Genomic DNA, 12,069 nt, shown 5'->3' with positions numbered 1-12,069 from the left:
TGCTCAGCGCTTTACAATATAACGGGAGACAATACAACAACAATACAGTTCAATACAAGAGGGTTAGGAGGGCCTGATCCTTGTAGCTTACAATCTAAGAGATATGTGAAAGACCAGGATGTACTATACCGCTGGTGCTCACCATTTCACCAAAAGGTAGTGTGGCACTAGTACTGGCACTCTGCTGCATATGAGAGTCATCAAAATTTACCGGCAAGTGCTAACACAGATCAGGCCTGATTCTGCCAACACTGCGGTTTTGTGTGGAATGTATCAAGTGGCAGTGACCTACTGACACTGCATTTGTTGGGGGAGTAAGCGTAGGGGCTAATCGCAGGTGCTGGCAGGTGTCGGGGCTGATCCCGCTAACACTGCGTTTTTGGGGACACTATACTAATGTGAATGCTGGTATAGTGCTGATCTGATCAAAGATATTGATCCGTTCAGACACTATACTAGCAATGGAGGTTTATTGTGTATGAGTGTGTTCCTGGCAATCAAGGGGTTAAATGTGATTACTGGTGTACTAGCGGGCAATCTGATGCCATCTGGGAGGGGTGTGAAAACCACAGGAGTGCGAATCACATATATATGTGATTTTGCGCACCCGTGCCGCCCTGCAGCTGTATTTCTACTATAGGGCGGTCAGGAAGTGGTTACAGAAGCGGTTTGTGTTACGGTGCTGCGTTACTTTAACTGACAATTGCGTGGTCATGCAACGCTGTGCCAAAATGAAATTTACGTCCTTTTTTCAACACGAATTGAGCTTTCTTTCAGTGGAATTTGATCGTCTGTCTGCGGTTTTTATTTTTTTGCGCTATAAAAAAAAGTCCAACAATTTTGAGGAAAAAAAACAATATTTTGGACTTTTTGCTATAAAACATGTCCAGTAAAAAATTTAAAAATAAAATTTCGTCCTGAATTTAGGCCAAAATATATTCTGCGACATCTTTGCTTAAAAAAATCCAAACTCGTGTAAATTAATTGGTTTACGTGAAAGTTATAGCGTGCACAAATGGCAGTATAGATACTGGATGTTTAATTTTTTTTATACTAATAATAGCGGCGATCAGCGACTTATGGCGGCACTGCGGCGGACATTCTGACACTGGGGGGAACTGACTTGGGGTCACTGACATCCCCAGTGATACCAATACAGTGATTAGAGCAAAAAAAAAACCACTGACACTGTACTAATGGCACAGGGGAGGAAGGGGTTAACATTTGGAGGCAATCAAAGGGTTAACTGTGTGAGGGGAGTGTTTTACTAGGGGGCGGGGGGGTGTACTTCAGTGTTACACACTGATCCGGAAGGCTGTGCCCAGTAATCCAAAACAGTGTGCTGAAAACTGACAGGGAAGACAGTACGAGTGATTGGCCCTGAACGCAGACTACTTGTGTCCAGGGTACATTTGCAAGTGAATTTTTCCCAACAGCTCTGTGATGTCTGACATTACTGAACTGTTTATGAAAATGCTAGATGCCTGACTGTCATGCTGATACTCTCTTCAACCTCTGAGTCACGGACCAAAAGCAAATTTGCATATCAGGAATGTCAGAAGACTTTATCTGCATACTTGTGCCAAGTCAATGAATCCAAGTGTTGATGACAGCCATAGCAGCCAGACAATTAATATTTGCAGAATTAAAAGTCAGCATTGACGACCTATGTCACTTTATGGACCACCCCTACACCATATATAAACAGAGTAAAAACAAATACCAAAAAATATAACCTGCACTAACATGGGTCCTGGCTTTTAACAATTCCAGGAGGTGTGATCACAACACCATGTCTCCTGCATGTTCAATATTGTGCTTAATCTGGCCATATATTATACAATTTTCTTGTTCAATTTCCTTTAGATTTATCTTCAGCTATGTAGTGCAAGGGCCTGTCTAATTGTATACAAACTGAAAGTGTTTAGGTTTGACCTCATATTATATGATTTTGAAAAATTGTACAAAAAAATTGAATAATGTATGGCCAGCCTTAGGCGTCCATGGGCTGTCAATTGATGTCAGTACCTCTATTGCAGCAATGGGCAAACTACGGCCCGCGGGCCGTATACGGCCCGGCGGACCTTTTAATTCGGCCCGTGGAGCTAGGCTCCTCTCACAGTCCGCCCTGAAGACCGGTGTAGCATGAAAATCTGTCTCCTATGAGGATCTGTCCCCCTCGACGTATCTGCGCATGTGCCGGAGATCGCCGATCGGCTGCTAATGCCTGAAACTGGCACATGCGCAGATACGTCGAGGGGGACAGATCCTCATAGGAGACAGATTTTCATGCTACACCGGAACGGCGCGGGAACATGGTGAGAGGAACGCGCGGAGCAAAGGTAAGTGAATTGACACAGGGGGAACTTGGGGACTTAATATGGGGGATGAATTAATATGGGGAATGAATTACTATAGGGGGATGAATTACTATGGGGGATGAATTACTATGGGGGATGAATTACTATGGGGGATGAATTACTATAGGGGGGATGAATTACTATATGGGGGATGAATTACTATATGGGGGATGAATTACTATATGGGGGATGAATTACTATAGGGGGGATGAATTACTATATGGGGGATGAATTACTATAGGGGGGATGAATTACTATAGGGGGGATGAATTACTATAGGGGGGATGAATTACTATATGAGGGATGAATTACTATGGGGGATGAATTACTATATGGGGGATGAATTACTATGGGGGATGAATTACTATATGGGGGATGAATTACTATATGGGGGATTAATTACTATATGGGGGATTAATTACTATGCTTACTATGGGGGAATATTACTATACTTACTATGGATGACACATACACATCATTCATCTACTCTTGGTCCGGCCCCCGGGTCCAATATATGAACCCATTGCGGCCCTCAAGTCAAAAAGTTTGCCCACCCCTGCTCTATTGTCTAGAAGAGGTTGCCAACATTGGTAAAGGTGGAAGGGTTACATATCAACTGCAGGTCAATTACATGGGCAGATTATTGGTTGCTTTCTCCATGTACAACTGGATTTTAAGTGTCCCGTGAATCCCTAATTGTAGGATATTGTAAATATATATATGTGTATGTGTGTATTCTCACGTTATTGACCAGGCCAGAATATGACTGGGCTAGATGTATTTTACACAACAAAAGGATAGCCAAGGACTGTTTGCTATGTTAAGTTTATGCAACATCACCTTGGCACTTGGGGGCCAACATGTTACATTTCAAAGGAGGTAATTTGCAAACTTGCAAGGGTGATAAAATGCAGATTGCTCAGTCAGACTTGAAAGGACTTGGCCAGCATCTACTATCTAATAACATGAAAAGGGGTATTAAGTATGGTAAATAGCATTCTTCAAAGGGTAACTTGTTTATCTAATTAATAGTAAAAGAATGTAGTTTAGGAAATATCTGGACAACTTTGACTTTGATGTAGTATCTCCATGTTTGATATGAAGTATCTTAAATGGGAATCTGAGGGCTGTTGTTTGTTCGTTGTACAAGTATTCATTTGGATTTCTGTCACCTGTTGCAAATATCTATTTCGGAATAAATGCATCTCTCTGGAAAAGAACTGTTGGACTAGTTGCTGAGGGAAAATACATTTATAAATAAATCCTCCACATTAATATAAGACAGCACTAACCATTTCACTGTGCATGCAGGTGTGAGCAGTAAGAAAGTAACAAACAAAAAACTCAAGAACATGAACTGGACTGAATGGATTCTAATTTCTTAATTTTTCAAAAATTTGTTGTCTATCATTTTTGAAGAATAAAAATCCTAGATTGTGTGGCCATACTCCCCTTCAATCAGGAGCTGTCTCCAGCACTACTTTTCCTTTGCCCACTACATGCCACCAGTCTTCAACATCGTTCAGTGCACTTCCTGTGAGCCCATTCGGTTATGAGAAGGAGGAGGGCGAAGGAAGTGATTTGCCCCAAGGACAATACAACATATATTGGGTTGGTGGCCTTGTGTGGAGAGACTCCCTTATTCAGACCTCAATCAGAGCTGGACCCAGAGATCCTGACAGCTTCTGGACGTAATAAAACTATCTGTTCCCTGTGTTTTTCCTGTGATCTTAGTACCTGGCAGATGCATTAAGGGCCCTTTCACTCTGATCACTTTTTGATGCACTTTTTGGGGTTTAAAAAGCAAAAGAAAAATGTATCCCTTTAAACCCTGTAGATCTCTTAAACAAGAGGCGCACTGCCCTTTGAATAGGCCTGCATGCTGCATCTTTGCATTATAAGTCAATGTGAAGGCATCAAAAGTGATTCAAAAACTGTTTATTTTAAAAGGGTCCTAACTTCCTTTTCTGACTCAGATGTTTTGGAGAGAGATGCAAAGTAAGCAGTGATGTTATATATCATTTGTTACAATAAAAGGAAAGCTGCATGATAATGACTAATTGTGGTAATGGCAGGGTTGCTAATAAGGGGTACAGCTGGCCCAGCTGTATTGGGCCCAGGACCATCAGTTCAACAGGGTGGTCCGGGCACTTGATGAGCAGGAGGGCTGGCTGTACTGCCTTACTGCTAAAACCAATCCCACTGTGGCTCCCCCTGCAGCACAATCAGCTTCTCCTCTTCTCCCCCCCCATCAGCTTTCAGATGGTCCAGGGAGCCACAGGGGATCAGTTCTTGGAGCCAGAGGGGCAGCTACATACCCTAAGCAACCGTTCTTCGTATCCTACCTGATTTCAGAGGTGAGTGAACTGGGGCAGGGATGGCTGAGACAGATTTTACCTAGTGCCACCATCCCTCCCCCTCCTGAATCATTGAGCCTTGTGAGCCTGTACACCTTGCATGCCAGTTCACTGCCCTCTGCCCGGACCTGTTATTCTACCAGCTACCCCCTTCCTGTACTCTGCCACTGTATGCCTGCTACCCTACCAACTACCCTTCCTGTAACCTGCCACTGTGTGCCTGCTGTCCTGCCAACTACCCTTCCCTGTAACCTGCCACTGTATGCCTGCTACCCTACCAACTACCCTTCCCTGTAACCTGCCACTGTGTACCTGCTGTCCTGCCAACTACCCCCTCTTTGTACCCTGCAACTGTGTGCCTGTTATCCTACCACCTACCCCTTACCTGTACTCTTCGCTCTTCAGTAAGCATTTGAACTTTAACCCCTTCATCTCACACTAGTGCACTTAAAACTGAACAATGCATGTCGTTGTGAGATGCTTGCAAAGCAGCACCAATCACTTGAATGGGTCGTGTGGACCGGGGGTATAATACTTGCCACAGCCAAGAAGCAAAGCAGTCATGGCATGTGTACATCCCCAGTGAATGCCTCTGCAGCTAAAGGTGTAGTGGTTGGGGAGCAGTAAAAGTGCAGCTCAATTGTGAGGTTTTTCCACCCCACAACCTCACTCGTGAACAAGCCCTAAGTGCTCATTCACACAGGTACTCTGGCTGTGTGAATGAGTGGTTTGTCTATGCAGCTGAAGATGCCTGTTACTCTATGGGCATGCACACAGCCACAGGTCCTACGTTTAATAGGTATACAGGGGTGGGTGAGCGTCACCAAATGCACACTGTTCAAGGCTGTATACCTGCACCCACACGCCTGTCACATTAGGAGCTGTGGCTGTGTTCATACATGTGCTGCGTCCCCATTGTGTAACATAGGCTGCCTGCACACAGCCCCTGCCCCATAAACAAACTACTGACCCATACTGTACAGGCCACAGCACCTATGTGAATTATCCCCAACACCTCATTTACACTGAGCTTTATTTATTACCTCAATACAATGTTATCCTTTAGATTCAGCAGGATTTTTGTATTAGTTATATTGTATTTGTGTCCGCTAATAATGATTTTAGTGTATTTTTAGTGAAAATATTTGTGTTGATATTTTTGGGGGGATCCAGTCAGACAGGCTGTACAAGGTCCAGCTGCAGCCCTGGGGGGTGAGATTGTATTTTATTTTGCATTTTATAAACAAATAGGCGAGTCAATAGAAGTCATCTTGTTTAACACACACTTCATGTAGTGAACTTTTAGCCCACAAGAATCTGTGTCTGCCATGAAAGGGCCATGAAAGGGCCAATTGGTTTTAGTTCTTTTCACCTCCCAGACAAAATCACTTACAACACATCTCATGGCTGTGATACCAGGGAAATACTTCAAAGCGGAACATTCGTAACCTTTTCTTCCTGGTTGGGTGTGGATCCTCTTCTTTCAGGTGGGGAATTTCATTGCCTGGAAAGGAACACAATAACACAGCAGAAAGTGATGTTTAAAAACAATATTTAGTCACAAAGATGAACATATTATCATCCTAATATTGTTCTAATACTGAAGAAGGCCAATAAAATCTGCTCTGACTCAGCTTCCAATGTATGCTCACAGGGAGGAGGAGATCACTGGTCAATGGCAGCTATTTACTTACAGGAGCATTCACACTTGTAAATGAGCCCTGTCTGCAATCAGCTGCAAGAACCCCAGCGGGGAATAGTAGGGATGTGCAAATTCCTATCGCCTGACCCCGGGACATGTAGTTCTGGGCGCCGGGCAGGTATCTTTTTTTGTCTTTAGCCGTGATGCGGGCAAGCAGCAGGGCTCACCTGTCAGGTGGAAGCGCTGCCACCCAATTGCTTTCACACAGCCCACAGTGTCACCCCCCCCCCCCCCGCCAGCTATATGTCCCAGGCTTCTCTTGCCCATCTGTGGGCCCGGGACTGGCTCAATGTGTGCCGGCAAGATGTGGTATAGGGGAGGAAGGAGAGCAGACATATCTGCTGACATAGGGAGCTTTTTTTTAAAAAAAGTTAAGTAAAATAATTGTTACCATTTCACGAGTGCACGCAGATTTAAGGTTTGACATAGACAGGCTCCAGTGATGGCTACGAGGATATAGGAGGATTTAGAGCACAGCGGCATACCTACTACAGATATGAACTGTTTTGCATATATATGATCTGTTTTATTGTTACGTCCATAATACATTTATGCTGCTTATCAGCCTTTGAGGTGCTATATCCTTTTGTGGGGTTTTTTGTTTAGAGTCTGAGGTGGCTAACCAGGAAAGGCTGGATAGCTATCCAAGAAGAAACAAACCCTTCTGAGCACTTGTACATAGTTCTAGGAAGTTACCCTCAGCTCAACAGTTCCTTGTGCATCCCATGTATCCCTCATGCAAAAAAAAAAAAACAAGTTCAAAGTCTGTTTACTGTCTCTGGAGTGCAAGGCTAGAAGGAAATGCGTGTTGCCTGGCTGTGCAGGACTATAGGGGGACCCAAATCTTCAGCAACTCCTAAGGGGGTAGTGCTACACTACCAACTACCACCTCCTTGTAACCCTCTACTGTGTGCCTGCTATCCTGCCAACTACACCCCTCTGTACCCTGCCATTGTGTGACTGTTATCTTACCAACTACTGTTCCCTAAACCTGCCACTTTGTGCCTGATATCCTCCCAATTACCCATTCCCTTTATCCTTCCACTGTGTGCCTGATATCCTTCCAACTACCCTTTCCTGTAGCCTTCCATTGTGTGCCTGGTGTTCCCCCAACTACCCCTTACCATCCCCCTTTGCTCCTCAGAGAGTATTTGACAGGCAGAGAGGAGGCATTGTATTGCACTAGCGCGCTGCAACCATATGCAATGCATGCAGTTGTGGGGCACTTGCAAAGCAGCGCCATTCACTTGAATGGGTCGCATTCAACAAGGAGTATAATTACTGCCAAGGCCACGAAGCAAAGCATCACAGTCGTGTCATGTGACCATCCCCAGTAGATGCCTCTGCAGCTAAAGGGAGTAGTGGTTGGGTGTGGGTAAATGTGCAGCTCAACTGTGAGGTTTTACCACCCCCAAACCTCATGTGAATAAGCTCTAAGAACTCCTAAGGTGGTCTGTCTGTGTAAATGAGTGGTTTGTTTATGCGGCTGCAGCTCCCAGCCTCTATGGGGACACCTGCTATTCACCAACAGCCACAGGTGTTAGTTAGACAGGTGTGCAGGTGTGGGTGAGGGGCCCCGAATGTACACTGCCTGTGTTTAGGGCCACACACCTGTACCCACACACCTGTCAGATTAGGACCTGAGGCATACCTCTCAATCTTTTGAGATGGGAATGAGGAACACCTATTAGCTGAAGTATGTAGGTATAGGACACCCCCCCCCCCCCCCCGCACGCCCCCTTAACCCCTTCATGCCTAAGGGTAAAACAAATCTAAATGCCTAAGCAGAATTTTGCAACGTTGACATGTGATAGTAAGACCGTCCATATCATCACAACTACTTTATACATCCAGGTGGATTATACCACGTTTTTTTCAGGACAAATTGGGCTTTCATTTGGTGGTAAGTGGTAATGGATATCTACTGATTTTTTTTTTGTATTATCAAAAAGGTCCAAACTGGCCCAAAATAGTAAAAAAAAACTTTTTAATTTAGCTGTGTGTTTCTTGTTACTATCATAACCTACCACCGAAGAACAACCCAAAATAAATTCTCCAGCTCTTGACAATCGCAGCGATACCATATATGTGTATGTTGTTTGTACCCGTAGTACAGCCCAGAAACAATAGTGCACTTTTTTTTTTTTACCTAAAACACACTGATAATAATTGTTTTTTAATCCTGACTTTTGACCCTGATCTTGACCCAAACACTTACCCTGGCACTGAACTACATCAAACCTTGATCTAGGTATTTTTTCTGATTTTTTAATATTTATTTATTGTAACAGAACCAACCCAGTCTGCGCTTGGGTATTTCCGCTAGACTACCGCTTCCCCGTCCGAACACCGACCACAGACACTACATCAGACCATACAAGACTAGATGACACCCGTTTGTCTGCACATGGAACTCTTTATTTGAAACTCGAACTGGCCGACTTCACATTAGCAGACAGTCCCATCAGGAGGGAGGGCTGCTAGAGACACCCCCCCCCCCCACCAAGCCAATACACAAATACATACATCCCATAATAGTTTGTTCCCAAGCAAGACACACAATAGAACAATGGGATGCAACCACATGGCATTGCACAATCAACAACCCCCCACCCCAATATTAGGACAGATCACCCTGTACCCCTAACAGGCACAGGGTGACTTACACATAATAGGGATATGGGGAGCTAAGACAGGGGTCTCTCCACCTCTCTAAAGTGAGCTGGGTTATATGGGCCTACCACCCAAAGTGACTCCTGTCACAAATCTCCCCTTTCGGCAGGAGACTAACGCAGGAGGAAACCCCAGACGGGTGGACTCCAAAGTTAGTCTGTACTTCCAGTCCCCCAATGCCAGCACCCACACAGTACCCCAAACAAATTGTCCCAAACATAGCATTACTCACCCAGCCAACCTCTGCCTCTCTGGGGAGAAGTACGGGGAGAAGTACGGATTGGTCCTTCTCCCTGAAGTCCTCTCAGTCGCTGGAGAGAAGACAGGGTGGCTGGGCCGACTCCATCATGCTGTTTGGGATCTGGGCCGACTGCCCAGCATCCCTGGGGTATCCAGGTGGCGACTGTAGTCTCATCCACTTTGACTTGGACATCCCCCAGTGTTTGCAAGTAAGGCTGACATCCTCCTGTCCCAATGACAGACCCTTTTATGGGGTTGTGTCAGTGGAGACCGAAGTCCCATCCATGGACATCAGCTCAAGCCGCAGTTGTGAGGTGCCAATTGCATCCTCTTCCTGTAGCTCCTGCAGTGCTGACTGTTGTGGGTAGAGGTCAACAACGCCATGCCCTGATGCCGGCTCTTCTGCTGGAGGCGTGCCGGCTGGTTCATCCTCAGCAGAAATGTCAATCAAATCTCCAGTCTCTGGAACTGGTGTCTGGGAATCGGGGTTCCCCATCCCCTGTCCATGGAACCCAGAAGATGTTATCAGTACTTGCAGAATTGAGTGTGTAAAATATCGTATTGTCTCGATATTTTTGTTAACTTGTATTGATGAGAAATGTTCAGATAGAAAGTCCTTCCACTTCGTGCATAAACTCAAAAAGATGATTTAATAACAATGTTGCATAAAATTAGAAATAAAATATTGGAATACAGAATGTTTAAATGTCCAAAAAATATAGTTAAGTTCTTGATAAGATTGTATATATGTATTTGTGTGTGTGTGTGAGAGGTGTAATGCATCAAGGCTCCTAGCAAAGTGTGTCCTTAAAAAGTCTTTGTTCTGCTCTTAAAAGAGCAATCCAGCCCCCACCTTCTCCTAAAAATGGGCTGATCTCTTGTGTTCCTTGTAGTCCCACCAACAGAATTGGAAACAGATGTGTATATATAACAAACCTCTAGTCTACTTCTCCTAAAGTCTGAGTGTAACCTAAGAAGGCCTAGACATTCCATCAATCAGAGTAAATTAGATGTATTACACACACACCACATGTGTGGCTTGAATGTAAAGAAAACCCAAGATATATGTTCATATGTATATTCACAGACTATGAAGTCTAATTACTTACTTTTCCCAATCTAGAACAAATATAAATATAATAACTCAATTATTCTATTAAGATCCAACTCATCCATACATATGTTAGTACTGTTAATAAGAAGATATTAGATATTAGGTTAAGGAAAGCTTCTAACAGAGTGATAATGATTCGTGGGGGAAATTCATCATCAGACACTGAAAACGATTTTGTGACTAAGATCAGTGATGTGCGAACTTGGCGCTCTATTTCAAATTTCAGTGTTTTTGGTTTGATTACATCATTGAATTAAATGTATTATTATTTTATTATTTGTTATGATTATTTATTATATTATAATTTATGATTTCGTGTTTCGTGTTTCAAATTTTATCCTACCCGGGATGTTTACTAGACTCTTGTTCGGACAGATTTCAGTGAGTTATTCCTAAGATTTTGCTACTCGGCGCTGCACTAAATCAACTGATAATTGCGCGGTCATGCAATGCTGTACCCAAACGAAATTTACGTCCTTTTTTCACACAAATAGAGCTTTCTTTCAGTGGTATTTGATCTTCTGTGCGCTTTTTATTTTTCGCGCTATAAAACCAAAAATAAAAGACCAAAAATTCTGAAGAAAAACTATATTTTTTACTTTCGGCTATAAAAAAAATATATAGTAAACTCAAAGTTAGTTATAAATTTAGGCCAAAATGTATTCTGCTCCATGTTTTTGGTAAAAAAATCCAAATAAGTGTATATTGATTGCTTTGTGTGAAAGTTCTAGCATCTACAAACTATGGTATACAGTAGATCATGGCCGGACCTAGGGGGGTGCTGGGGTGTGCTTTGCCTCCCCAGATTTCAGTGGTGCCCCCTCAGGACCAGTGACACATCATTGTGTGTGGGGTGCACTGTGCCCTCTCACACACAGAGAAATCCATAGCTTGTCAGCAGTGCAGCAGCATCTTTGTCACAGCCGGAGTTTCAGGCTGGGAGGGGGAGGGGGGGTGCACTGCCGATCCTGTTACTCAATGTCTCACTCTCACCAGTTCTGTCAGCGAGATAGAGAGACACAGGATCAGCAGTGCTCAGTACAGTGTGCTGGATGCATGGAATGGAGCAGGCTGAATCTGCCCCGCCCCCATCCTATCCCTACTGTGTCTGCCCCGCCCCCCATCCTAACCCTGCTGTGTCTGCCCCGCCCCCATCCTATCCCTACTGTGTCTGCCCCACCCCCATCCTATCCTTACTGTGTCTGCCCCGCCCCCATCCTATCCCTGCTGTGTTTGCCCCGCCTATACTCAACCCCCCCCCCCCCACACACGCACTGACAGGGCTTGCTGTGTATGTACAGACTCCAAGTTGGATTACATAAAGAGTGCAGGAAGTACTTTAGATCCCGGCTGCCTGAGGGAGTAGTTGGTAAGTGCAGACATACTGCCCCTCCCCCCTTGACATTTGCTGCCATTTTCAGATGTCCCTCCCTCTGCTCTTCTGATTAAAACAGACTGTTGCTCCTCTGAAAATCAATCCACTCACAGATTACTCTTCAGAGGCATTTGACATCTGTTTGAACCCCCTAAATGCTGCACCACCCCACCACATGAATTGCATGCAGTTGCGGGGAGGTTGTAGTGCAGAGCACCATGGCTGAAGAATCCGTCCGCTCCCAGCTG

The 12,069-nt window shown here is 44.4% G+C and overlaps 2 protein-coding genes across 3 annotated transcripts in view; both read right to left on the bottom strand.

Moving 5' to 3' along the window:
- The window catches only part of LOC149452041 (uncharacterized), an 860,283-nt gene that overhangs the window by 651,032 nt on the left and 197,182 nt on the right, over window positions 1–12,069 (bottom strand). The gene's annotated exons all lie outside the window — the stretch shown is intronic.
- The window catches only part of LOC149452042 (uncharacterized), a 68,521-nt gene that overhangs the window by 45,198 nt on the left and 11,254 nt on the right, over window positions 1–12,069 (bottom strand). Inside the window, exon 3 of the mRNA XM_089689848.1 lies at window positions 6,111–6,221. Coding sequence (XP_089545974.1) covers window positions 6,111–6,221 — 111 coding nt within the window. The remainder of the gene's footprint in view (window positions 1–6,110; window positions 6,222–12,069) is intronic.

This window comes from Staurois parvus, unplaced genomic scaffold, assembly GCF_062004578.1.
Source record: "Staurois parvus isolate SC_StPar_1 unplaced genomic scaffold, SC_StPar_1.0 ptg000500l, whole genome shotgun sequence".
NCBI lineage: Eukaryota > Metazoa > Chordata > Amphibia > Anura > Ranidae > Staurois > Staurois parvus.
This window is presented reverse-complemented; position numbering and strand designations above follow the sequence as displayed.